We start from the raw sequence: 27,057 nt of genomic DNA on the forward strand, positions 1-27,057 counted from the left end.
GTTGGGGGGATTTTTCAAGGCCCCACCCTGGCTGCTGGGGTTCCCCAGCAGTAGGCGTCAGGGGCCTATTTCCTAATTTAGGTAACTTCCCAAGACCAGAGTCAACCTCTTTCTCAGCAGCACTTTTTCTTCTTTACTCAGCTTTCCACTGACCTACAGTTTTCCTCAAGGAAGCGAACAAACTGTTGTTGGACTCCATCCCTCTTTCCCCACTCACTCCCCTTCCCCGATGGACTGTCCCAGGGTTTCAGCAACACCACCTTCCGGGTAGCCTGTGGCTGCGGCTGCACACCGGCCACACGTGCCCCCCTCACTGCCCTGACTAAGGAGGACCCAGCTTCAAAGCTGCAGGCGCCCTTGCTTTTCTTAGCACTTTCTGGAGAAAGTGTGGGCAAGTGCAGTGCTCCCCGGGAGCTGTCCTGCAGTGCCGAGGCCTCGGTCACCCAAGCGGAGCTCTGCATGATGGCCGCGCTCCCAGACTATCCTATCGGAGTTACAGAGAGTAATTACATAAGTACCGCTGTGGCACTGGGCGGAATCTCATTAAACACCGTCTAAAGAACAGTTGAGTTGTGGTGGAGAATATTCCTTTGATTCCAGTTGACTGTAATCCATATAATAGAGCACTAGCCCGAGCATAAATGCTGGCGTTGCTCTGGCTTCCTGATAAAATGTATTTGGAATATATATTCAGTGCAGCATTTGCTTATGTGGGGCCGCTCCAGATTCTCCCACCTCGGGAGGAAGTTGCTTGCTGTGCTGAGCAGATTGTCGTTTGATCTTACTCCTCCTGGGAGAGACACTTGGCCAGCTTGGATGGGACACTAGGGCAGTTTGACCACATGGCAGCTCTGAAACACACACACACACACACACACACACACACGGGCATGTACAGACTCAGATTAGCTGGATATTCCCCGTAGCAGTTCAGCCTTCCACCCAAGAAAGGAGCGAGGCCTGGCCAACACAGACTTTGTCCTAAGTATTGTTCCCTTCATTTTCAAAGAGAGAGTGGGCAAGCCCTTTTTTGTGTGTAAGGATTCTTTGGTTGGTGGCATTATGAATTGTCCCTTCAGCCATACTGAATTATCTGTCACCACAATACACAAGAGCCATTCTAAATAGATTGTAGCCTAATTCTCAAAAGCATTGAGGACAACAATATCTGTGTGTTGAGCGACGAAGTCGAACATGTACAACGAATTAAGCTACAGTGCGGACCATCAGACTAGGAATTCTCCACTTGCGTTTCCTATTGCTCAACACCAACAATATCACCCTACTACACCTAAGGTGCTTTCCCACACATCATAGCATCTGGTGTGTGGAGAATTCGATAATCTGTGTTTAATTATCCAGAGCACAAACTGTTTGCTACTTGAAATCAGAGAGCACCAGGAATTATTTTAGTTATAAATATTTTTATTACAGTGGGGCCTTGACTTACGAGTTTAATTCCTTCCGAGACCGAGCTCATTAAGGAGCTCATTAACTCAAATTACTCTGTCAACTCAATGCAAAAAATCGGCGGAGAGACAGCTGGTATCTCAAAAAACTCGTTAGTCGGGACACTCGTAAGTCAAGGCCCCACTGTATTAAAAAAATCACATCACAGAACATTTAGAAACTAGAGAAAAGCCCTTTTAACGTCAGCACTTTAACACACTAATATTTTTTTGGTCTTATTTCTTTCTAGTCTTTTTTTCTTACGTATTCTTATGCTTGTAATCATAATGCTAATGTTTTTAAAGTGCTTTTCCTCTTTGATTTCCAGGCTGCGCCACCTGAGCTTTATCTGGTTTCATACCATGTTTCAAGGAAAGAAACCAAGATTAATCAACCTGGGTTCACGTGAAGGGCACTCTATGGGAGATTATATTTCCCATTGTTCAAAGTCAGTGTCGCTTTGTCTGTAATCAAAGTGCCAGAAAAGATGGTGAAGGGAGCATTCGTCTGCTAAACACCAGCCTCTGTCTCTGGTTATTAACACAGCTGAGCGAGGCAGCTGGGGAAACCAATTGAGACTCTTAAGATTGCTGTGGCTGCTGGGGCTGTCTCAGCTGTGCCTTATTGTTCAAGATCTCATCCTCCTCTCAGGATGCTGAGCCCAAGCTGCGCTCAGTCCGGGGACTCAGACCCATCAGACGGAGTGCTTGGCCTCTGCCTGCATCATTTAGGAGCCGTCAGTGAAACTGAGGTGAAGAGGCTCAGTTGATGTGTCTCTTAATGTGACCGTGCCAGGTGTGTGTGTGTGTGTGTGTGTGTCCAAGCATGTCTGAGACACCTGAGGGAGGGCCACAAAATTGTCATCTCCAGGGACCTATCACCAGCTTTGATCCTGGTGGAGTTCAAGCTTGGTGTACATCTGTGTGAGTGCATCCTTAAAAGAGAAGCCAATCTCCTCCCAGACTAGGACGTGCTCCCCTTCTTCTTCAGGAGAGAAGTAGTGGGTTTAGAGCAGGGGTGGGCAAACTTTTTGACTCGAGGGCCACAATGGGTTCTTAAACTGGACCAGAGGGCCGGAACAAAAGCATGGATGGAGTGTTGGTGTGAACTAATATAAATTCAAAGTAAACATCATTACATATAAGGGTACGGTCTTTTTTTTCAATAGTTTTATTCATTTCAAACGGGCCGGATCCGGCCCACGGGCTGTAGTTTGCCCACGGCTGGTTTAGAGCCTCATTAAAGGAGGCACGTGTCCCTCACTAGTCACATTTTCCTCCTTCCTCTCCCCTTCGCCCCCCCCCTCCCCCCACTCTGCAGAAGCATGTCTGGCACACAGGCCTCTAGACCGTAGATCCTAATAGGCTTCTTCAGAGGTTGTACCAGCTGCTGGGCCCTCCGCTGGGAGAGCTGAGGCCCTAAGCGGTGGCCGGTATTTGTCATCAGAACCTGCAGTATAAGAACCTCCCAGCCTTCCTGCGTACCAAGAGGAAGAAGGAAGCAGTTAGAGAAACTGAGGCATACTTGTGTTGAGTAGCTCATCCATCACGATGAGCAATAAAAGTTCCAAAATCCCTGGCTGCCTGAGAAGTGCCCCCCGCACCACCCCCCATCCCTCATCGCCATCTCTTCCCTGCCACCCCTTCCCTCCCAAACCGCGCTTTCCCTCCACCTGTGATCCCGCTCCCCAAGCTACAGAGTCACCACACAGCATGCAAATGTGCTCTTCCCTTCTTTCATCCTTTTTTCAAGTAAGCAGAGTTCCCTGAAGTGCACTTATTCTTCAGTTACGTGCCTGGCAGCGCGTGAGAGATCACTCGTGTCAGTAATGGATGCCCAGTGTCCAAGGCACTTGCCTGTGTATTGTGCTTTTCAATGTAGGACTCGTGATGCATGACTAATGTGTCCAGACAGTCATTGCCTAATCGGACTGCTTCACCTTTGGGACAGTAGTGAGTACACAGAGCAGACTTGCAGAGAACACACTGGCATGTGTAGGATGGTCCGAGAACTCCCGCGCGGTACAAGGAGTGAGCGTTCCGAGGCTCACCTGGTGCCCGTCCAGGCCTGTGGTTTCCACAGCTGCCGTGACGGCTCAGTTTCCAGAGGCTGGTTCCAGGATCAGTATATGCTCAGCATGGCTCCACGAGTTTCAGAAAGGGGACTGGATGTTGTCCCACGGAAGGGAGCTTACAGTCTAGCAGGAAATAGACTATGTTTATGAATAGTCATAGTACCGGCTGGAAAGTAGGAGGGCCTTCAGACTGGCTTAGAAGACGAATCGAAAGTCCATTGTGAGGAGGGACTCTCACGGACAGTGAGTGAGTAGGTGGCACCGACGGGCTGAGGCGAAGGCAGGGAGGGAGTAAGGAGCTTGCAGTTATTGCCAGGAACCTTCAGGGGGCCGTTGCAAGGCCTTCCTTCGTGAGTCAGCCACGCGGGCTCTGAAGTAAGCTCAGTGCCCTTGGTGCCTCCATCCGTGAGCCTCCCTGAGTTCTTTCCCTGTGGCTTTGCCTACTGACCTGTGGAGCCCCGCACCCTGCTTGCTGCTGGTCTGGGCCTGTATGGCTGTGAAATACAATGTCCCAAGAAAAGTCCCCCAAATTCTATATTTTTATGCATAAAAATATGATTTAACCTAATGATCTGTGGACAGATGGCAGGTAGGAAAGAGAGACTAAGGTGGCTGACCCTGAACCTTTGGCTATTTTTCATTTCATCCCATTTGCAACCCTGGAAGGTCCTTAGAAGATATGCGTGTGACTCATTACAGAGTCTGAGCCCCGGTGGGTCGTCCTGCCTGGAAAATGTGTGAGGACTCTCTTGCTGGAGGCCTGTTAGTAAGAGGACAGCGTGAGGCCTGGCCTTTTCAGAGCATTCTTAGAACTGGGTGCATATAAATAGAGCTTGAAAAAAAAAATGGGAACATGATTTGAAGATATCTTCTATGTATACAGAGAGCATTGGTGTGTGGGGGAGTTTTTTTGTACATACTTGGAAAAATTACGCCCTCTTTGTGAAAACCGCGTTAGAAGCTAGCCTCATAATTGCTACGTGATGCAGTCACCAAGTTACTGGAATGTTTTCCTCAAGGAGCATTTGACATTGAGTAGAAATTGTAATATATTGAAGTAAACGTGTCAAAAATTCAAGCGTGTTTAACTCTCTAATATATCCCTATTTGAATTTAGAAGAAAGGATAACTAGGTTCAGGTAGGGTTTTCCCCCTTTACTTAAAAATAATGGTGGCCGCCAGAGGCTACACCAACGAGCTGTAACCTACTCGGACACCTTCCACCACATCCCGACAGACTGCCATGCACCAGCCAGGTGTGAGGGCCCGGCTCACGTGCAGTCCCTTTTATCCTCCTAACTTGGTTATTTTGGAAAATGCCACGTGGCCCGGTGATTACGTATTCAGAGTTTGTAGTTAAGCGGGCTGGGACCGGTTCCCAGCTCCGTTACTTACTGTGTGATAATGAGCAAGTTACCTACCTTCTCTGTGCTTCGTTTTCCCATCTGTTAAACGAGCTTATCGTTCTCATGTAACAGATGGGAAAGCGATTGGCATGGTACCTGTTTCAAAAGTTGCTGTGAAGATGAAAGAATACATGTGAAATGCTTAACACAGTGTCTGACGCAGCTCCGTCAGCATTCGCTTGCTGTCTCCCTCCCTCCCCACCCCTCTCATTTGGCATCTCCACTGGGGGAGAATTAACCCCAAGCAGCTATTTAAAAATCCTCAGAGTGGCCACACGTTAGTGTTTGCTAACAGCTGGGGTAAACGCTTTTTAGTTTACTAGAGGTGTTTGCAATGTGGTCGGGTTCTAGTTATCTCTTCATTTTCATGTATCCCAGCTGCCTCTGCCTCAGTAACAAGAAAAATTGAACTTATCAAAACTCACGCTTTTCCAGGACTCCGCGTGCTCTATCACACACGCTGTGTTTCGGCTGCTTTCTCCCGGGCTGTGATGCTGCCCCTCCCTTTGCGTTTCTGAATCACTCTGTCAGCAAGCCAGCCTACTCATTCCTGGGCCGCCCCGTCTTCCCTCATTGTTTGTTCATTCTTCCTTTTGTTTTCATGCTTTCCTATTCCTTAAAACTAGGGATCATAAAAACCATCATTTTAGAATCTAAGTGTTAAATTTCACATGGATTTGTTTTTCTAAAAAAGCACATCTACACTAATAAAAGAGAAAAATGGTAATTGGCGTACGACGATACCCTTTTCATTGGCTAATCAGGGCTATATGCAAATTAACTGCCAACTAAGATTGGCAGTTAACTGCCAACAAGATGGCGGTTAATTTGCATATGTAGGCACAATGCAGGGAGGCGAAAGGGAAAGCAGGAAGAAGCCCCCGGCCATTGACAGTGATCGGAAACCCAGGGGGGAGCTAAGAGCTGGGGGGCAGGGCAAAGGCGGCCCTGGGGCCGCCTTTGCCCTGCCCCCCAGCCATGATCGGAGAATCAGGTGCCTTTTCCGCCCTGGCCAGTGATAGCAGGAAGTAGGGGTGGAGCCAGCAATGGGAGCTGGCAGTCCCAGGAGCTAGGGGTCCCTTGCCTGGGCCTAAAGCGAAGCCCACAATCGTGGGGCCGCTGCAGCTGCAGGTCCCCGCTGCCCGGGCGGGACGCCTAGGCCAGAGGCATCAGGCCTGGGCAAGGGGCTGATTCTGCGATTGAAGGGTGATGGGGGTCAACGCCTGAGGGCTCCCAGTATGTGAGAGGGGGCAGGCTGGGCTGAGGGACATTCCCCCCACCCACCCAGTGCATGAATTTCGTGCACCGGGCCCCTAGTAAACTCTATAAAAAGACAGTTTTAACTGTCAATTTTTGCCTAACTCAAGGTTATCAGCATGGTATTGAGATGATAACTTCTAAATATATGGAGTTTGGAACAGTATAAATGGAAATTTTTGTAACCATGCATGGCTACCAGTAGTATATCCTAGCTGATATTCTTCACATATACTCTCAGATCCAAAGTAAATATTCAGCAGCCATCCCTGTGTAATGCTTGCTAAAAATAAATCATTCAAGACATTTCTGACAAAAATGTTTGGGAATTTAAAAAACCTGTACTTTTTAGCTTATAAGTGAAACAAGAGAATTAGTTTCCTGCTTGAATTGTGTCATCCAGTGTTTTAAAGACTGAAATTGCCTATGAGGCTTCCAAAGTATCTACTTTAATTAGCTTTGGTAAATAAATTAACGAAGTCATCATTCAGTGCCTCTGTCTTTGAAAATAAGCTCAGCATGTTTGAGGAACAGAGAGGAGGCCATGTGACCACCGTGTGGAGAGCAGGGGGAAAGAAGAGGACAAGATGAGTCTGAGGCCCCTTCTCTCCTGGAGACCCCCTGTCCATCTAGCAGGGCTCTTGCTTTTCAACTTTTCCCCTCAGCCATCCCAGCCCTCAACCCTTCCCTCCTGAGCACAGGCCAAGCCAACCTCTACTCCCCTCCTGCCCCAAGACTCCCAGACATATCTTAGGTCTTTCTCTTGCATTTTACATTAATATGTGAGAGCTATCCCAGAGCCCTGTGCTGGGGTGGGAAGAGTATTAACAATGGACCGGAGCCTGAAATTCCTCATCTGAAAAATGGAGAGGCTTAGAAATAATGTGTAAGTAAAGGCCTGGCCCATCGTTAGTTCAGGCTCTGCGATCCTGAAACACATCCTTTTCCTTCTGTTATTTCCACATGTATATGAACATATAACTATGACAGGAGAACTATTAAATTATAAGTAGCTACAGTCATGCTACATACTCACACACACACACATATACATCCCACCCCATGTGAGGGAAGGAATCCTGCAGTTGGACAACTGAATGGTTCTGCTCTTGTGATGAGTAGTGGACTGGATAGAACTGCAGGTTTGAAGCAATCAAGAGCAGAGAAAGAGAAACATCGACCAGCTGATTCAAGGCCATGGGTGGCCTAACCCTGTCACTCAGGGTGCAAAGCAGGAACCAACCCTGGATAGGACATTCTTCCATCATGGGGCACTCTCACACCCACCCACACTCACTCAGACTGGGACCATGTAGACGGGCCAATTCACTTCACATGCACATCTTGGGATGTGGGAGGAAACTGGAGTCGCCCGAGAAACCCACGAAGACATGGGGAGAGGGTGCATACTCTACCAAGACAGTGGTCCTAGCCAAGAATCACTTTTTTTCTCATGTACATTATGATGAAATGATATATTGGATGACATGCTATTTATGAAAACATCAAACAACACAAGCCTACATTCACTATCAAAAGGACTGCCCTAAAAGAGGGTTGTATTAGTTTCCTGGGGCTGCTATAAGAATAATCTATAGGGCTACTAAGTGACTTGAAAACAGAAATTTATTTTCTCACAAATCTGGAGACTGAAGTTCGAAATCAAGGTGTCAACAGAGCCATGCTCCCTCTGAAGGCTCTAAAGAATCCTTCCCTGCCTCTTCCGAGTTTCTAGTGGTTACTGGCAACCTCAGCATTGCTGGACTTGTGACTGTGTCACTCCCACCTCCACATGGCTCTTTTGTCGTTGTGTGTCTTTCTCCACTCAGCCTTCTTATGTGGACATTATCGATTGGAATTAGGGCCCACCCTAACCTGGATGGTCTCATCTTAATTAATTGCATCTGCAAACACCTTGTTTTCAAATAAGATCACAATCTGATCTTCCACGTGGACATGAATTTTAGGGGGATATTATTTTACCCAGTACAGAGGTGAATACATAGTATTATGAAATATCCAGAACATCAAGTTCTGAGTCTAATTAATCCTTAAATATTAAAGTATTCTACCTTACAGAATACAATTATTCATGAAAGTGTATTGTGTGTTATGATTACAAACACCTAATTATTCATGACTCATTTATATTTTAATTTTTATATATGTAGTCAGAAAGCAATAAAAGTTTTATTTCATTATTACTGTCTAAAATAAAAACACCACTAAGTAATCCTGGCCCTCTCCTGTCTCTTCTTCATTGTTCCAAATGAGTAATGTTAAATAAATTTTGGGGAGAATAGGGTTATAATGCCCTTGATAAAATCTGTTTTTTAAAGCAAAGCCATTCCATTAAGCAAATCTAAATTTAGATTGTCAAAGCCCATAGACTCTGAAAAGCAAGTTGTTAAAACTCACACTGAGTTTCAGTGTGGCTGCGTTTGGAAATGTCTGCCTCTCAGCAGCAGCCCTTACACTAGATTGCTCTAGGAGAGGGAGGGGGCAGAGATGAGGGACTCCTGTCTTTGAGGCTATCATTTCAGATATTAGTTGGAATTCCATATTTTTGACCTTCATAAATTCTTAAATTATAAATTTCAAGCAACTGTAATTTGGAAAGAGCATTTGGACAAATCTAATGACAGAGATGATTAATTTAAAGTATTTCATTCAACTTAGAAGAACCAAAGATGAAATACCCTGTACTAGCAATCTTGGCTTTTTCTAATAATATCCTTGGGTGAGAGAAAATGCAAATGAGGCTTTTGAGATTCAACTTCAAGTGAAAACATTTTGCATCTGTCCTGGTTAATTTGACCATAAATGTGGGCACCAGTAATTCTCTTGTCGTATTTTTTGAGTCAGAATCTTAAGAGTTGAAGAAATATTGCCTCCATAGCTCCTGCTTATGGGCTAAATCTTCAGATGTATTTCTGGGCCTGGAATTGACTCTCCTTGGTATGAAAGTGACCACCAATATACAACTTGAAGTTAATGCAGGGACCCAGCTACTGGAGCCAGAGCATCCCCATGGTTTTTGTGCAGAGTTAGTTTCAGTTCCGCTGGCCAGTCTGGGAAAAGGGCTCTTGGAGTGGGATTTGTAGAGATACCCAACTACTTTTATTTTCACAGCTTTTATTCAGTCTAGATTGGTTTCTTGAGTGCCCACTGTAGTTCAAAGATTAGGCATACCAAAAGGAATAAGACTATACCCCTGTCCCACCTGCCCTGTCTCCATGACAAACTAGTCGATAATTACAACGTAGTAAGATGGAGGATATGCCCAAAATGCTATGGAAGCTCAGAAGAAAGCATCTGAAATTTGCTTTAAAGAACTGTACGTGTCTCTATTTATACAAACATGATGTCTGTGCTTTGAGAACTGAATTCAACCATGGTACGGACAAGAAAATAATGTATTCTAGCAAACATTTTTTAAAAGACAAAATTTTCCAAAACAGTGTACTCTAAAAACAAATCAATGTAATGACTAATCTAAGAAATCTTAATTCTTCCCTTAATTAATTTAATAGTCAGAGCCTTAAAAGAATTAATGACCCATTCCACCAAAGTCATCATGATGACGCTCTATTTAAAGATAGCTTTTCAACCTATTCTTCCAGGCTCCTTGCTGAATTGAAATTGTGGAAATTGTCTTCCATTCCTACTTCTCATTCACACCCCTCTTCAGATTAGTCACTTAAACACTATCCTGCCACTTGAATATTTCTTTAACCCATCACATTTTATCCTCATTGTCATTATCTTAGTTTGGGTGCCCCTCAGAGCTCACTTGGATTTTTATAGTGATTTTCCAACTGGAATTCCTTACCATCTGCCAGTCCTCCTCCAGCAACATGAAGTCTACTCAAGTCTCATTCCTATTTAAAATCTACCCACCCCTTGCCATCACCTGCAGAATAAAGTCCTTAGCATGCCATACCAGCCCCTTCACCACCGGGTCCTTGTCTGCCTCTCCACATTGGTCTCCTGCAGCAGACCTCCTTACCCCAGGGCCGGTGGTTAAAATCCCTAAAATATGCCCTGCTCTGCACACGCGGTCGCCCCTGCTGTCCGCCCATTCCTCGGCTGGCAAGCTCCTACATATCCTTCAAGACTCAATTTGTAAATCACTGTCTTTGTGTGGTCTTTCTGGTAGTCTCATTCCATCACACTGTCCCTGTACCTTGTACGTATTAAGGTTATGACATATATCGTCCCATTATAATTTGTGAGAGATCCTTCCTACCCAAAAATTTCGTTCCCCTCTAGTTAGTGGGAAATTGAGGCAACCAACTCATCATTCATCTCTAGAGTCTCCAGGCAGGGAGAGTAGGTATAAGTAATGTGGCCTCGAAAGAATTCTTACTTGAAGTGCAGGGAGGACTTGAATACATGAGGAGGCTGCTCCAGACCCTGTTTCGCTAACTGGGACACTTACACGGTTAGGTGTCACATGCATGTCTAAGAAAGCATCTCTGATGAATTGAAAAGAGCAGCCCAGGTAAAGACATATAAGACACTCTACCTGGGGAGAAAACCCACAGAGCCAAAGAAACTTGATGATAATGTATCACTTCGCTGAGGCGGCAGCTTTTCTTGTAATGAGCCAATGACTTCCTCTGGCCTACACACATCATGTGGAAGATTAGGGCTCTCTGGAGAACAAGATTGATAACTGCCTTTGGGGATATAGAAAGGGTACGTGTGACTTCTCGCACACCCAGCTCATAGCTCAGCTGCCCGGTCTGGGGGGTTTGGGATTGGTTACGAGCTGATCTCTAATCTCTGGGATATAGAAATTTGGAAATGTTCTGATCCCCCAAAACCTAAGAGAAAAAAAGTAAGAAGAAATCTGGCTTTAAATGCTGCTCGTTCTTATTCATCATCTTCAAATATGGTTGACTAAGTCACCGTTTTTCTGTTACGTTTTGAAGCCCAGCATCTGGACGTTTTCTAGGAGTGGCTTTCTGTGTGAAGCAGGCCAGTAGTGCCCAGGGCTAAGAGATCCAAAGAATTCAGAAAAGAATTCAAGCAATGGGCCCAGGTAAGATTAGCTGTTGCTAATCTTCAGCCCCACAATTAGACATGTAATCAGAGGATTACAAATCCAACCCAAAACTACACAGAAGGAGGGAGCTGCAGGCTACTTGTGCAGGAGCCGTATGAGAAAATCAGCAGATGGGAGTTCAGCATAATGGGAAGAGTATGAACTTTGGGGCAAGGCTGGCCTGGGCTTGAGGTCACATACTAGTTGTGTGGTCTTAGGCATGTCATTTAACTCCACTGAGCTTTAGTGTCCTCTTGTGTAAAATGGGGTAAATAGAACTCCTTTCCATGGAATTGTTCTTAGCACTAAAGATAATGCTTGTAGAATGCTTGGCACATGGTAGGCTCTTAAGAAATGGTCGTTGTGATTTTGGGTTTGTGTTGAGAGAGATTTGATAGACTCAGATGTCCCGCCCGATCCCCCTGGGGGTGCCCTTAGCAGTGGTCCTTACCCAGTGACTGCTTAAGGCAGGGGTACAAAAGGCGGGGCTATCCTGGCACCACTCGAAACAACTCCGAAGGATCATTCTAGCTCCAGAGCTTCCCATGTTCAGCCGACTCCACACTAAGCCTGTGTCGTAGCTCAGCTTCTCCCCTCCCCATCCCAGCTTTGTTCCAGTCCTTTCCATGATCCTAAGAGCACACCTTAAAAGCACCCTGCATGCTGAACTCCCTCCCGGAGTACACTTCCTGAGGAGCCTGGCCTCTGACAAGTGATAAGGCAGCCATCCAGTCCTGTGTTTATTACCCAGTGACCCGAGGTGCTGAAGCCCAAACAATACCCTGAGGCACCTTGACCAGGTGTCAGGAAATGTTTTAGAAAGACAGGCAAAGCTTCAGAAAGAACTATAAGGGAAAGAGGAGATTCCCTAGAGACATGTGGGATTTGCCCACACCAGGATGTTTGATAATTTCCAGAAGTTAAAAACATCCTAAATCCTAGTCTACATGAACCCAGAAACATGAAAGTGTTTTCCAACATCAACTTCCTAAAAAGAACTTGGCTATAAGATTTATATCGATATAATTAAGCAGGTGTAATGATTAGTCTTTTTCAGGATTGAACTTTTCATTCCCCATCCAATGGCAAGGAACAACCCCCCCCCCCCCCCCCCCGCACACACACACACACACACACCCCTTCCTAGAAGCAGAGCCGTGTTTTTGGGTCCCGTGACTGTGTGGGTGGCCTGACCAGTTATGGTATAGCTGGGCTATGCTGTAGGCATCTTTGTGATAGTCGATGATGTTGAGGCTGGGAGCCCTTGTCCCTCTCAAGTACAGCAAACTAGACTAAAGGTAATACCTGGGAGACCAATCCTGAAATGAATATCTAGGGTTAATGAATTTCTGCTTTGGACAGGGACTCCATCTCCAGGAATAGTCTTACCCCAACACGATTCTTCTCGGTTCTTTCCTACACTCATCTCACTGGGTTTTAGGAGTTGAAGACTCAGGAGGGAAGAGCTCATAAGATTAGCTAGTGCTAATCTTCCGCTATTAGCCTGGTCACGTCATTTAGTAGTTAATTAGCAGATGCTCCTCAGGAAGTACAAGGCTCGTGTGCACCATGAGTGCAAACACTGGATACCACGCTTCCATCTCTCCAGGTAATGGAGAAGAAAGTGGACATGAACACGGGAGGGGCACCCGTAGGACAGTTAAGGGCTGTGAGATGAGAGGAAGGAAGCAGGCTTTTCACTAAGTCACTTTTCAGATGTCTCTAAAGCCCATGTCCCTGCAGCCTGAAACACACAGGTAGTGTCTTGCCCAATGGAGGCCGTCGATAGGCATACAGTTGACCCTTGAACAACACAGGTTTGAACTGAGTGGGTCCACTTATATGCAGATTTTTTTTCAATAAATACAGTTGGCCCTTCATATCCATGTGTTTCGTACCTGCAGAGTCAACCAGCCAAGGATCAAAACAGTATTTTCACTTTCCCACCTGCGGATACCTAAGTGTGGATCCACAATTGGTTGAATCTGCAGATGGGAAGGGCCAACTGGAGTCAAAAGTATACTCAGATTTCCAACAGGGGGTGGGAGGGTGTCAGTGCCCTTACACACCGTGTTCACAGGTCAGCTGTACATTGAGTGTTTTTCCAAATGGTTTGTCATCCTCCTTTTGGCCTTTGAATTACACAATATTGAGTTTGCAGCAGATGTGCAAGATATTTTCAGTGGTGCTACCTAGACCAGTGTTGCTGTGCAGCCCTGAGGGGATCTCTTGGTCTCCATATCGGTGGCCTTGCCATGCAAAGGCTCAGTGGTGGCCAGGATGTGCCAGAGGCCTCAGGGGCAACTGCTGAGCTCAAGGCTCTTGCCTCTCCTGCACTCACCCCTGCTCTTCAGGCCACATCTCGCCCCTCTGCTCTCCTTCACACTGCAAGGCCTAGACCAGTGATGGCGAACCTTCTGAGCTCGGCGTGTCAGCATTTTGAAAAACCCTGACTTAACTCTGGTGCCGTGTCACATATAGAAATTTTTTGATATTTGCAACCATAGTAAAACAAAGACTTATATTTTTGATGTTTATTTTATATATTTAAATGCGATTTAACAAAGAAAAATCAACCAAAAAAATGAGTTCGCGTGTCACCTCTGACACACATGTCATAGGTTTGCCATCACTGGCATAGACCATGGTTTTACTTGATGCCCTGGGGATCTGGTCATCCCCGCCCCGCCCCCAGAGCACATTAGGTGATACATTTCCAAACCCAGGAATTATTTATGGACCAAGAGGCACTTGTTGCTGCTCAGCCACTACGGTGTTACACCTGGGAGAACCCTCAGGAAAGAACAAGTTCAGGGACCCGAGGGTACTCACCCTTAACTTTTACCTCAGCCCAGGTTCAGAAGCTCTGCCTCGAAGTGAGTTTAGGATCATGCAGGATGAGGTGAAGGGACACTTTATCAGCCCCTTCTCGTCTGTGTCATTCCCTATCCCTTCTTTATTGGATAGTTGAAGAGTTCTCAATCTTATATATGGGCCCATGCATATAAAACTTTATTCCATCACCCCCACCCCAAGGCCCTTCCAGATAGAAATTCAGGAGCCCCACTGCCACCTGGGTGGAGCCTAGGAAACCATGGGCTTGGGGAGAACAGGGGGGGGGTAGAGCCTCAGGTGCAGTCTGAGAAGATCCGGAACAGTCCTCACTGTACAAGGCTGGGGGCGTGCACGGGATGACCTAACAGGATTTTTCCGTAGCTCACAGCAGAAGATAAAATGAACGGACGCCTAGCAGAATAACAGTTTCACATAACGGTCTGCACTGTCTCAGGCCTGCTGGAGGCAGTTTCTAGAACTGAATGAATTGTTTAGTTACTCTCTATATTTACTTTGAGCAATGGCCCTGCGTTTTCTAATTAATTAAACCTGCAATAAACGTCTTAATAAATATCTACTTTGTAAAGCTACCTAATTACGCTTCTTTTAAAAAAACAAACAAACAAACAAACTTCTCTTTTTGTCATCCTTTAAGAGAAGATGGACCTGGAGTATGATTACTCTGGTCAACTAATAACAGAGAGAATTTGGGTACATAACGGGACATGAAATCGTTTACACAGGGAAACTGAGGCTCAGCGAGGGAAATGACTTGCCCAAGAGATCAAAATCAGAATTTGCCTTTCATCACTCCCATCGCTTCCCTCCTGCCCCAAACTCCCTGCTCAAAGCTGAGCACAGATTCTTTCCTTGGAAGACATCCTCGGGGCACATATTCTATCCGCATCCACTTCCCACCCAAGGAAGAGAGAGGAAGGAGAAGGCTGGTCATGACTCCAAGACAGAAGTCTGACCCAGAAGCTGAAAGAGCACAGATACAGGGAAGAGGCAGCAGCAGGCAGAGGTCTGGGCAGCTCCCATCCACCCCCTAGAGGCCAGAGAGGAAGTGTCCTGGGACAGACTCCCTGCCACTGAGAGCAGAACTGAGGTGAGAAGGAAGCACTTTCTCTGAATTAGGTCTGACAATAACTGTTAGCTTTGTGCTCTGATGATCTAGTTCATGGCGAAGGTGCATTGAGTTTTGAGCTACTTAGCCACTGAAAGTGAACGGTAGCCCTAACTGGTCTGGTTCAGTGGCTAGAGCGTCGGCCTGCGGACTGAAGGGTCCCAGGTTCGATTCTGGTCAAGGGCATGTACCTTGGTTGTGGGCACATCCCCAGTAGGTGGTGTGCAGGAGGCAGCTGATCGATGTTTCTAACTCTCTATCTCTCTCCCTTCCTCTCTGTAAAAAATCAATAAAATATATTTTAAAAAAAGAAAGTGAACGGTAATTGGGGACTTGAATGTTCCAACCAGAATGGGGCACCTGCCCACGTCAGGAAAGGCAGCATTTGAGAACCTGGCAGGAAGGAGCAGAGTTTCTCTGTGGTATTTCGCTGGCAAGCCTGATGTTCTGAAGTGGGTAGTCATGGTAGGTGAAAATGTGAGAACTGAATGAAAACTGAGAAGTGTGCTGACAGCTGCATTGTAGTAGAGTTCAAATATCCTTTTTTCCTCCCCCTATCCCAGCAGTTTTTGCTGCAAGAGCTGATAGTGACCAACAGGTGCTGGAGAAAGGCTGATCTCGTCCATTGCTCCTCACCCGTCAGCATCAGCATCTTCTCGGAACTTGTTGGAAATGCAAATTACTAGGCCTTCCCCAGACCCACTGAACCAGACACTCTGGGAGGGGGGCCCAGCAGTGTGTGTTTGAACAGCCCTCCAGGTGATTTTGATGCAGACTCGAGTTTGAGAACCACTATTCCAGAACATGGTGTGGTTCTGAATTTGTTGTTTATTAAGGAAACTACTCTCAAGTGAGCTAGCCATCTGTCTCCTACCTTGGGCGCCCTCTCAGTCCCCCGCCACCACTGGGACAGAGGGCCACTATTGTGACATTTGGGGTTTATCCTACTGCTTTCCCAGGCCTCAGCATTTAAACCATCTCTCCACAGCTGGCTCCTGGCCCCAGCTGGCTCACTCCTCCCCAGGGACTTTCAGTTTTGTTGTTCTAGTGAGGTCGTTTCCACTTGCGCTGGGAAGAGAAGCATTTGTAACTGTGGTTTTGCACCATTAATGGGACCACAGAGCAAGAGTCAGGCCCTGGAACCCCACCTCAGAGTTCTATCTGCTATAACCAGAGACTTCTCAAGGGAGGTCTTCGCTGCACTTCTCGGGAGAAACAATGAGAATGGCCTGCTGGTCCTAGCTAGGGATGCCAGCCGCTGAGTGCCTGCGTGAGCTCTGGGGAACTTGGGACTCCTATCAGAGAGTCATGGGCTCCTCTTGTCCATCCTTCCCCCTTATCGGCCAATAGTATGGGGTTGTATAGGATTCCAGGGAGAGGAATTTGAGACCACAGTTAGCGCCAGTAACTTTAATGCCAGAGAGAACCAATTATTATTATTATTTCTTAGAGAGATTGAAGCTCTGGTTTAATTTAATGAAATACATTTTGCCAAATGCTTTTTTCTTTTCCTAAATGCCAGGGCACTAAAAGGTACAGTGTCTGTTGGGACTGTGTTGTGATCTCACCCTCCACCTCACTCAGCTCTTCCTTCTGGGGTGCGAGGAGCATGTCAAGAGAGTATCGTAGAATCTCGGCCTTTGTCTCTGTGGTGTTGAGTAGAAGCTGCCAGGCCTCTGAGGGGTTTGGTTTGATGATATATATTTAATATTTTTATACTCTCCTTCCAACCTAGTCTGAGGAAAATAGCCTTGGGGTATGGAGAAGATGCCAGTCTGTTCTTTGAGAACCCAAATGGTGGCTGTCCCCATAAGCTTGGAGCACAGCACAAGTGGACATGTACCAGGACCCACCAAGTGTTCTTGTCTAAAGAGGACCTGCTTCTGTTCCTGGAGCGCACAGTCTCCTTGCTAAGGGCTTGTCATGTGCAAGTTCATTCAACCTAAAGGGAGAGGTCAAGGAGGCAGAGGACGTTGGTAGGGGGTTTTATATTTTGTATGTGTCTTGTTTGAGCCTCACAATTATCCTTTGAGAGATGTCGTATTAGTCTTGTTTTACAGCTAAGGAAATGGAATCAGACAGATTAAGGTCTGAGCAGGGCCTTGACTCTGACCCTGGTGCACATCCTCGATGCCTTCGCCTTCCCGGAGCCCTTCCCTCTGCTGCCTTTGCCTCCACCTCAATTTCTAGGGGACATGAGTGACAAATTGAAAAAGAGATTGCACCAGGACTCAAAACTCCTGGCCCCTTTCATTCTTGGGACGTGTCTAGCCCAGAATCCATCACATTTGTTGGTACTGACCAGGAACCAGCTTTCTGCTGAGGGGGAGGGGAAGTTGGGGGAATAGCTACAGAAACAATGAAGATGCTGATTTTGCCATATTTCTCCTGACAAAGACCACTCCTTACAACTCCAGAAATCCCCAGATTTGACAAATAACATGCATTTGCCCTTGGGGAAGAAAAAGGTAGTAAAATTAATTGGGAGCAAGAAGTCTATTATCCCAAAATTCTGGACTTTCTTCACAAGTTGTCTGAAGCAACATTCTGAGAGGCCTAGCTGTATGAGAGGGTTGTGTGTGTATAAGAGAGAGGGGGAACCATGCCATGCACTGCTCACAAATACGAAGTAATGAGTTTTTCCTAACAAGCCAGGCTGAGTTTTCACTAATCCTGTAGCTATGGCATGACTAGTCCACTGAGATATTTAGCACTGGATGGAAAAATACATCCAAAATATATTCAACCAATAGCAAGAAACAGTGATGCTTCTGAGTCACCTTACTGTAAAAGTGGCCTCACTGTGCAAATTAGAAACCAGTTTACTTCTCTCAGGCCCAGCTCAGGTTTTTTTTCTTTTCAGATGCAAGGAATCCACATAGGAATGGGGATGCCTTGGCGCATATATATATTTCAGAGAGGAAGGGAGAGGGAGAGAGACAGAAATATCAGTGATGAGAGAGAATCATTATCAGCTGCCTCCTGCACACCCCACAGCAGGGATAGAGCCCACAACCCCGGCATGTGCCCTGACTGGGGATTGAACCGTGACCTCCTGGTTCGTAGGTTGATGCTCAACCACTGAGCCAAGCCAGCAGGGTGAGACATCTTGGCTCTTGAAGCATCATCATTGATATCTCAATAAGTCTAGCTCTCTCATTAGCCCTGCTCTTACCAGCTATTCAACAGCAGGTTTGAAGGTTCTGCTCAGAGAGTCTTAATTGCCCTTGAGTCTGTTTTGGGCCATCTGTGCTAACAAAACACTTAGTCCTCCCTCCCATGACATTTACTTGCACACAGATTGGATGTGTTTTCCCTGCCCCGCGTGCACATCCTCTGCATGCCATGTGACAGTGAGCTAAGCCAGTTCTCTGACCCAGGCAAGGACTGCCAACAGGGCTCCCTGAGGCACCACATGCCTGGCATTTGAACCTGCAGATACCGATTTGCATCATGAAAATCACCTAACTCCCTCAAGTTGCATGTAGACTGGGGAGTTTTGGTGCAAGAGGTTGTTGCCTTTATTAAGGACTAGGTGAGGCCAGTGGCTGCAGGAGTCTGGGTAAGCACTGTTCCCTTCTCCCTCTGAACTCTGACTTCCCTGCACTGGGCTGGGCCTCCTGGCCCCACAGCAGCCTCCTGGTTCTATAGCCTAGATACGGAGTGCCTGGTAGGCCCCATCCTGCCAGCCTGAGTCCTGGAATCCATCTCCTCGGAGCCGACAGCACGACTGGGCGTGGCCCTGCTGCCTTTGGGACAGTCTCCTACAGAAGACGGCACGGCCGCATTTCTCTCCGGAATGACTTCCCCATCTTCTCCCAGAGTGAGCTTTTTAGCTGCAGCCTCAGCGGTTCCTGGACAGATTTTGTTGGTTTAGGACTCAGCAAGAAAAGTGGGATCCTGGGCCAGGAGCTCAGCAAGGGTTACCTCCCGTCAAAGAAAATGCAAATTAGTGTGGTAGGTGCTGAGGCTAAGAAATACAGGGCCCTGCTGCTAGCATTTGTGCCCCTTACCCTCCCTCCGGGGAAGTTAGGCTGGGTGTGGCGTGTGAACATGGAGGTGGGACTGCACCCCAATAACTGATTCACACTTTTCGGCTCATTGTGCTCATGCCATGGCCCTGAGAAGATGGACTAATGTGGCTGTTCCTCTGTGACATTCAAATGCGTTTACACAGCATCTGCTCCGGGCAGACATGGCACACACATGCCCTTAGAGGACACTGGTAAGGAAAGCAAGGAAGTGTTTGGCCTAAAAGACACCTAAATATAAAGTTAAGCTAGAATCAAGGCCAAGATGCCATCCCAGCCCTGGTGCCTACCCCTTCCCTGTCAGGCCTCTGAGGACAACTTGTTCCGCTCTCACCCTCTGGTCACCCCCTCCTGGCGAGGCCTCGCCCCATCCTGGGCTCCTCTGCTTTTGGACTGCAGGTGTGCATTGCCCCCTGCCCTCCGGCTCACCTCCGCCTTCTCTAAGGCCCATGACACCATGACCAGCTCCCCTTTAACAGCATGGGGCTGGGAACTGAGAAAGTCCGGCTCGCTCTTGCCCTCTTTAAGACTCACGTAGTCTGCTCTTAAAATTGGCCTGCCTCGCAGGTAAGCTGGATAGAATAAGGTGAGGCCTCATGAGTGGGGGGCTTCTACACGTTACCCCTTCTCACGGGGATGCACCCTGCCAGCATCCCTGGGATTGACCCTATAATGGGTTCAAATAAAACCGCTCTCCTGCCCCAGGATATTGTTTATGAGACAGAAAATACAATTAACTGACTAAATACCATAAACTGCTTGCTGCCTCCGCCCCTTCCCTACAGACAAACCATGAGAACCCAAACCAGGAGCCCCAGGGAGGAGCAAGAACACGAATTCTCCCAACCTCAGAGTTCCAGAATGATTCTTAGGGGCTCGGGAATCATTCTGTGCACCATATAGAGAGATGCAATGGGTTGACTTTTATGCGCTGATTTTCATACGCGGGTACTATTGTGGTTCATAACATACGAATTTACTTCCTAGTGTGATTATTTAATAAGTTAGTTTGACCCACAATGACTCTGAAGAGAATCCCCTCTGAGGGTCAGCTGGTGTGAGAGCGCTGCCTCCGCTCTCTTGTCCTGAAGATTAACATCCTCAGGCCTGGAGCCCGGACGTTGTGACTAAACAATTATCACCTGTCAGCGCTCAGGCCTGTTTCTCCAGAAAAATCAAAGACACAACACTCGGCACACAACACATGGGTTAGCCATAGCATGAGGGCGACTACAGGCAAAGGGTAAAGAAGAAGGAACTCCCTGGACTTTGCCATCCAACAAAGAGAAGACTGGCTGCCACAGAAAATGCCGGAAAGCCCCAGACTTAGCACAGGGAGGCCACGGAGAGGAGGCTCTAGGATACTGCCAGCATCTGGAAGTGCAGGGGGACCCCCAAAGCCAGGAAGTATGAAATTCCTGAACTCCTGCCCCTGCCAACAGCTTGTCCAAGAAGCCCACCAGGATGGTTCAGCTGACTGTCTCCCCCTCCTTCTCCAGCCCCCCCACCGCCAAGGCTGCCTGAGGCCACCCCACCAGCCTCAGACGTGAGCACTCCAGAAGAGGGGCAGGTCGTCACCCTCCGTGAAGGTGCCACAGCAGGGCTCTGAGGCGATTCTGCCTTTCTGTTTCTGCTGGGAATGGAAACTTCAGGAATTCTGCCATCACCAGAGCTCTGTTCCCACCTCTCCTGCCACTCCCCTCCCTCCCACCCACCTTGGAGAAACAACACAGGAAGATGCTTCTCTTCAGTAGCCTACACGGGAGCCGAGCCTTCAGAACCATGTACCTTCCACCAGTAAATGGGAACCCAGGGGAACTGGGACTTCATGGTGGGGTTTCACCAGGTGCTAAGAAATCGCAAGAAAAAAGATCCCTTTTTAAAAAATTGATAAAGGGATGTGTAATGGGATATGTCTTTTTTCATAACTTCCTGAAGAGAAAAGCCCAGCTTCCTTTTCTTCCTCTGAATGGGAGAGCTATGAGTGAGCTTGAGCTGCCAGCCCATGAGAGGGAGCTGTTTTTATGGAAGACATGATTCTTATGAAAAGCCCATGTGGTTTCTACCACAGAAGCACGTTGTCCCCATGCCCACCCCGCGCTCCTGCTAATACGGTGGTTATATGTATGGAAGCAAACGTCTTCAGCCATTAACACTCGCCCCAGCTGGGCACAGTGTAATAGCCAGTTTGGTGCAAAGTAAAATTTGTAGAGAAAAATATTCACCATGTGGGGACTGTCTCTTAATATTCCTTTCCAGCTGCTCTGAGAAGGATAATCGCACAGGACATACCGCTTGGGATAGAGTTAAATGAGTTCCCCTACTCCCAGAAGAACCTTAAAAATGAGTTTAGGCTCTTCCCACATGCTGGGGCATCAGTAAGGAAATGGTTGGCAGCCCCTGCCCAAAACGACAGTTGTTAGAAGCCTTTGAAAGACCTGGTTGGCGGCCCGCCTCCCGGAAGTCCCGGTGTGACTCCTAGCAAGTCTCTGTCCTGAAAGTAGCTCTTGCTGGTGGGAGACCAAAGGAGGGGGGTGGGGTGGGGAGGAGAGTGGGGCCCAGGATTATGTTGTGAGAGGGAGTGTGAGGCCAGCAGAAGAGAGCGGGGCCTACATGGCTTCCTCCCACTCATCCTCCCAGTCCTCTAAGGATAAGCTTCTTAGGATATTTGCTGATAGATGTGATACTCTGCCCTAGTTCTCCTGGGATAGTGTAGGGTGAGCCCGCAGAAGAGGAAGCGATGAAGTGCAAACCTTCATGGACCAGAGCCAGGCCCTTCTGCAATAGCCCATGCCCTTGGCACAGGTGGGATGCTTTGGGTCTTATAAGACAGCCTCGATTTGCATGCACAGTTAGACACAGCCACCAGAGATGATTCTCTCGGCTGTGAAGACCCCTGGGGACAAGCCCACAGAGCGATGCTTGCAGAGCTCCAGATGTCCTGACCATTTCCTGCAAGTCATCCACCTCCTGGGCAGGTCCCTGAAAGAGAAGGTTCTGGGTTTAGAAATGGCCTAATATCCTCACATTTTGTGAAACCTTTCAGCTGACCCTCTACCTTCTATTCATTCAGTCATTGGTTTATTCAACAAACAATTATTGAGGATCTACCTGCCACTTGCCAGGCCCTGTGAAAGTTCAAGGGGAGGGCTCCTGCCCTCAGAAAAATTATAGCCTGCCCTAGCTGGTTTGGCTCCATGGATAGAGCGTCGGCCTGTGGACTGAAGGGTCCCAGGTTCAATTCCGATCAAGGCCATGTGCCTGGATTTCGGCCTCGATCCGTGGTGGGGGGTGCGCAAGAGGCAACCAATCAATGATTCTCTCTTATCACTGATGTTTCTATCTCTATCTCTCCCTTCCTCTTTGAAGTCAATAAAAAAATATTTTTTAAAAAAGGAATGTTATAGCCTAGAAAGGGAACAGACAACAAATAAGTAAACAAATCAACAGGGTAATTACTGATTAACTGTAAGAGCCATGACGGACACGAAGAGGATACATGAGATGGAAAGTAGCTGGGAGGGGGCTGTGCGATAGGGGAGGACCCCTCTGCAGAGAGCACATTTGAGCGGAGACCCCAAGGACAGGAGTGGCGTGAGAAGAGCTGGAGGAAGAGCGTGCCAGGCAGAGGGAGTTCAAAGATGCAGGGGCAGAAATGCCTTGGAGCGTTTAGGAACAGAGAGGCCGAGCCAGAGAGCAGTGAGGAGAGTGATTTGGGGTGAGTTCAGAGAAGAGGCAGGAGCCAGGCCGTCGTGTAGGGCCTTGGAGGCCGAGGTCAGAGTGTGGACTGTATTCTGAGAGCAATGGGGAGCCAGTGACGGTGTGGAGCAGGAGTGGTGATGTAACTGAAGGTCACTGTGTGCTCATTGCCACGTTGTTTGTAACAGAAGATTAGAAACAAATTCCATCAGCATGGAGCTGGTTCATTCCAGTGGTTTGGTTCATTCCAGTGGTTTGGTTCATTCCAGTGGTTTGCAGCAGTTAAAAATTGTGAGGCTTCCATTTTTCTATTAGGAAAAAACAAACTGTGAGGCTTATCCATTCATACTGCTTTAGAAGGATTTCCAAGATACCCCAAATGGGGGGAAATCCCAAGAAACAGAATAGAGAACAATGTGCTGCCGATGTGTTTTTAAAAGAGGAGATGGATATGGATATAGGGGTGGCTGTAATGTTACACCTCATTAAGGATACGTAAGAACCTGGTGAGGGGTTTCTTCTGGGGAGGGGAACTGAGGCACAAGGTGACTAGGAGACTTACTCTTCGTAGTATATACTTTTGTGTGTTTGAATATCTTACTAGGTATCTGTCTTACTTATTCAGCAAAAAATAAATAAATTGTGGCCCTGGCCAGCGTGGCTCAGTTGGTTGAGCATCCCACGCACAGAGAAGTGGCTGGTTTGATTCCCAGTCAGAGCACATGTCCAAGTTGTGGGCTTGATCCCCAGTAGGGGCTGTGCAGGAAGCAGAGATTGATGTTTCTCTCTCCCTTCCTCTCTCTCTAAAATTAAACACAGACCTCACCGGTTTGGCTCAGTGGATAGAGCATGGGCCTGTGGATGGAAGGGTCCCAGGTGTGATTCCGGTCAAGGGCATGCAACTCAGTTGCAGGCTACTTCCTGGCCATGGTTGGGGTGTATGCAGGAAGCAACCAACTGATGGGTGTCTCTCTCACGTCGATGTTTCTCTCTGTGTGTCTTTCCCCCTCCCTTCCACTCTCTCTAAAAATCAATGGGAAATATCCTCAGGTGAGGATAAGTAAATAAATTCAATTAAAAAAACATATTTTTAAAAGACTAAAATGTGGTCAGCCTGTTCACTGTGTGGAGAGGGTGTGAGAGCAGAAGCAGAGAACTGGTTGGAAGACTCTGGCTGTGACCTAGCTGAGAGATGGTGGTGAGCTTCACCTATGAGGTTGGTAATGGGATGGAGAGAATACACTTTAGAGGCAGAGCCAGCTGCTCTTGGTGCATTCCACACTGACATGCCCTAGAAGCTTCGTGCATTAGAGAGCAGAACCAGGCTCCCCTAACTCCCGGACTTCTTATGGACAGGCGCCCGCCCATATCCTCACACAGCTGTTAAAAATGATTTTTAATGACCATCAGCACAAAGTCCCCTGAAGAAGCCCTCTAGTTTCTCAATGGAGCTTTCTTTCCTTGCAGAGAGATGCCAAAGGCCAGTACCTATTTGACCTTCTTTGCCACCACCTGAACCTACTTGAAAAAGACTATTTTGGGATCCGCTTTGTGGACCCAGATAAGCAGCGGGTAAGTCACAGTTCAAAGCACAAATGGAGGAGAGGGTTGGTCAATAAGCCTGACGCTTTGAGCTGCCACTCATCTTCAGAGTTTAGGAGTCAGGGACCAACCAGACACTACAGGTAAGTGTCATCTCTTCAGATCATATTAGGAGAGCCCGGCTGGTGTGCTCAGTGCTTAAGTGTCGACCTATGAACCAGGAGGTCACAGTTGGATTCACTGGTCAGGGCGCATGCCCTGATTGCAGGCTCGATCCTTGGTGGGGGGCAGGCAAGAGGCAGCCGATCAAAGATTCTCTCTCATCATTGATGTTTCTATCTCTCTCTCCCTTCCTCTCTGAAATCAACAGAAATATTTTTTAATCATATTCTGAGACCTGGAGACGCCATAGCAGAGCTCACCTCGTTGCTCACCATTTTACAGAGGCTGAACGGCAGCCTGGAGAGCTGAAGTGATTTGCCCAAAGTTGCCCAGTTGTTGGTAGAGCTAGAGTTGTGGTCTCAGGGCCAAGGTCACAGGCTGAACCCCTCTTGCCCCTTTCTAGTACCTGGGCCTCACCTGAGGTGCCACACCACCCCAATCTGAGCAGGACAGAGAGCCAAATTGGCACGGGCCTTGCAGGGCCTTGCAAGTCTTGCAGTTCCTGTTCTGCTCTACGCTGTGTGGTCGGCTCGGCAGACACAGGGCACTGCCAAGGACTGTGATACTCCTGACAGGTAGAACAACCAGCCCGCTATCCCAGCAGCTGCCCACCTCTCCAGCTTCACCTCCCTGACCTTCCTCCTCCCTGCTATGGCCCTGCCAGACCGCTCTGTGGCCCCCCACGTCATCCTTGTCTTTTCCCAGAGCCTTCACCTAGCTCAGCGACGGCGAACCTCTGACACGCGAGTCAGAGGTGACACGCAAACTCATTTTTTTGGTTGATTTTTCTTTGTTAAATGGCATTTAAATATATAAAATAACTATCAAAAATATGAGTCTTTGTTTTACTATGGTTGCAAAGATCAAAAAATGTCTGTATGTGACACGGCACCAGAGTCAAGTTAGGGTTTTTCAAAACGCTGACACGCCGAGCTCAAATACTGACACTCCGTGCCACACACAGGTCGCCATCACTGACCTATACAGTCCCCTTGCCTGAATAGTTCTTCTCACTTCTCCACGGTCTACACTTTTCTTCTGGCTCATGGCCTTCTCACACATAAGGTCTTAGCCTAGACCAGTGGTCGGCAAACTTGCGGCTCGGCAAACGGCAGCTCGTGAGCCACATGCGGCTCTTTGGTCCCTTGAGTGTGGCGGTATTTTGTGGAAGACCCACACTCAAGGGGTCAAAGAGCCTCATGTGGCCCACAAGCCGCGGTTTGCCGACCATGGGCCTAGACTTTTATTTCTTCCAGAAGTCTTCCCTAAGCCCCACTCTGAATGAGGGTCCCTCCTATGTGCCCCATATGCCCTGTGATTGCCTGTGTCCCCTATAAGTTCTATGAGGGCGTAAACATCATCATATTCATTACTACATCGCATGGCACTGTCCTGGGGCCTAGAAGGTGGTGGTATGCAGGGAATATTTGCTGAGGGCGTGATGAGAGGGTGAGTTTATGGCTAGTAGTGCCATATTTCCCCTCCACTCGCCCGGGTGGCCCACTAGCAGACACGTGCAGTTTCTACAACAATGTCCATCAGCCCTTTGCCCTCTGTGGCTATGTACTGTCTGGCATGAAGTGGACAGTATGCAGAAGCATTCAGGCCTCAATGACTCCCTTCCCTATACCCCTGCCCACCAGCCAGTCTTGTCTACCAGCCTCCAAAAACACAATCACCATGAATCCCAGAAGGACCCCCCCTTTCATGGGTCCACTAATTTTCTTCACAGCTCCAAACATGGGCTTTGTCTCTGTCGCCACGAAGGAACCCTGGAGAGAGCCTCGGAGGGTGCAGCCTCCCAGCAGTGGCCAGGCCACAGATAACCAACGAATGAATGGGCACTTCACACCAGGCCAGAGTCAGGTGCCCTTTTGTTCTCTGGTGCTCTGAGCCAGCTCTTTTCAACTTTTTTAATCTCATGGCACACAGAAACTAATTACTAAAATTCTGCAGTGCACAAATATATATATATACTTTTTTTTTTGCCCATCTGACCAACCAACCAACCAGGTATAATTTTGATTCATTCACACTGTCATTTTTTTATTTGGCAATCGAAGGGAAGAGAGGCTAGTGCCCCTGACTAAGTAGTCGGGTATCGCATGTTGCAGAACTCCGTGCCACACACCGGTTGCAAATTGCTGCTCTGAGCCTTGTGTCTCCAGGTCCATTCAGGGTATTAGGGCTAAACGCCTGAGCTTTAGGGGGGACTCAGAAGGACTGCGTCCTTTTACTCTGACAAGCCCCGCCCCATTTGCTGACAGGTTTTGCTCCTCCTGGCTCAGCAGAATGTTGAGTGTCGTCAGTGTTTGGAAGGTCGTGTGAGGTCAGTCCCTCACCTGTAAGGGCTCCACTGCCTTAACATAACTACTGCCTGGACCACAGTATGAGGCTCCAGGAGGTGCCAGACACCGAGCAGCTGT

The 27,057-nt window shown here is 47.7% G+C and overlaps 1 protein-coding gene across 3 annotated transcripts in view; it reads left to right on the plus strand.

Annotated features, from left to right (window-relative positions):
* FRMD5 (FERM domain containing 5) overlaps positions 1-27,057 on the plus strand; it is a 290,625-nt gene that overhangs the window by 223,669 nt on the left and 39,899 nt on the right. For all 3 annotated transcript variants that reach the window (XM_059702929.1, XM_059702910.1, XM_059702920.1), the window contains exon 2: positions 24,395-24,499. In XM_059702929.1, the coding sequence (XP_059558912.1) occupies positions 24,395-24,499 (105 nt within the window). The remainder of the gene's footprint in view (positions 1-24,394; positions 24,500-27,057) is intronic.

The sequence above is a fragment of the Myotis daubentonii genome, chromosome 1 (genome assembly GCF_963259705.1).
Source record: "Myotis daubentonii chromosome 1, mMyoDau2.1, whole genome shotgun sequence".
Taxonomy (NCBI): Eukaryota; Metazoa; Chordata; class Mammalia; order Chiroptera; family Vespertilionidae; genus Myotis; species Myotis daubentonii.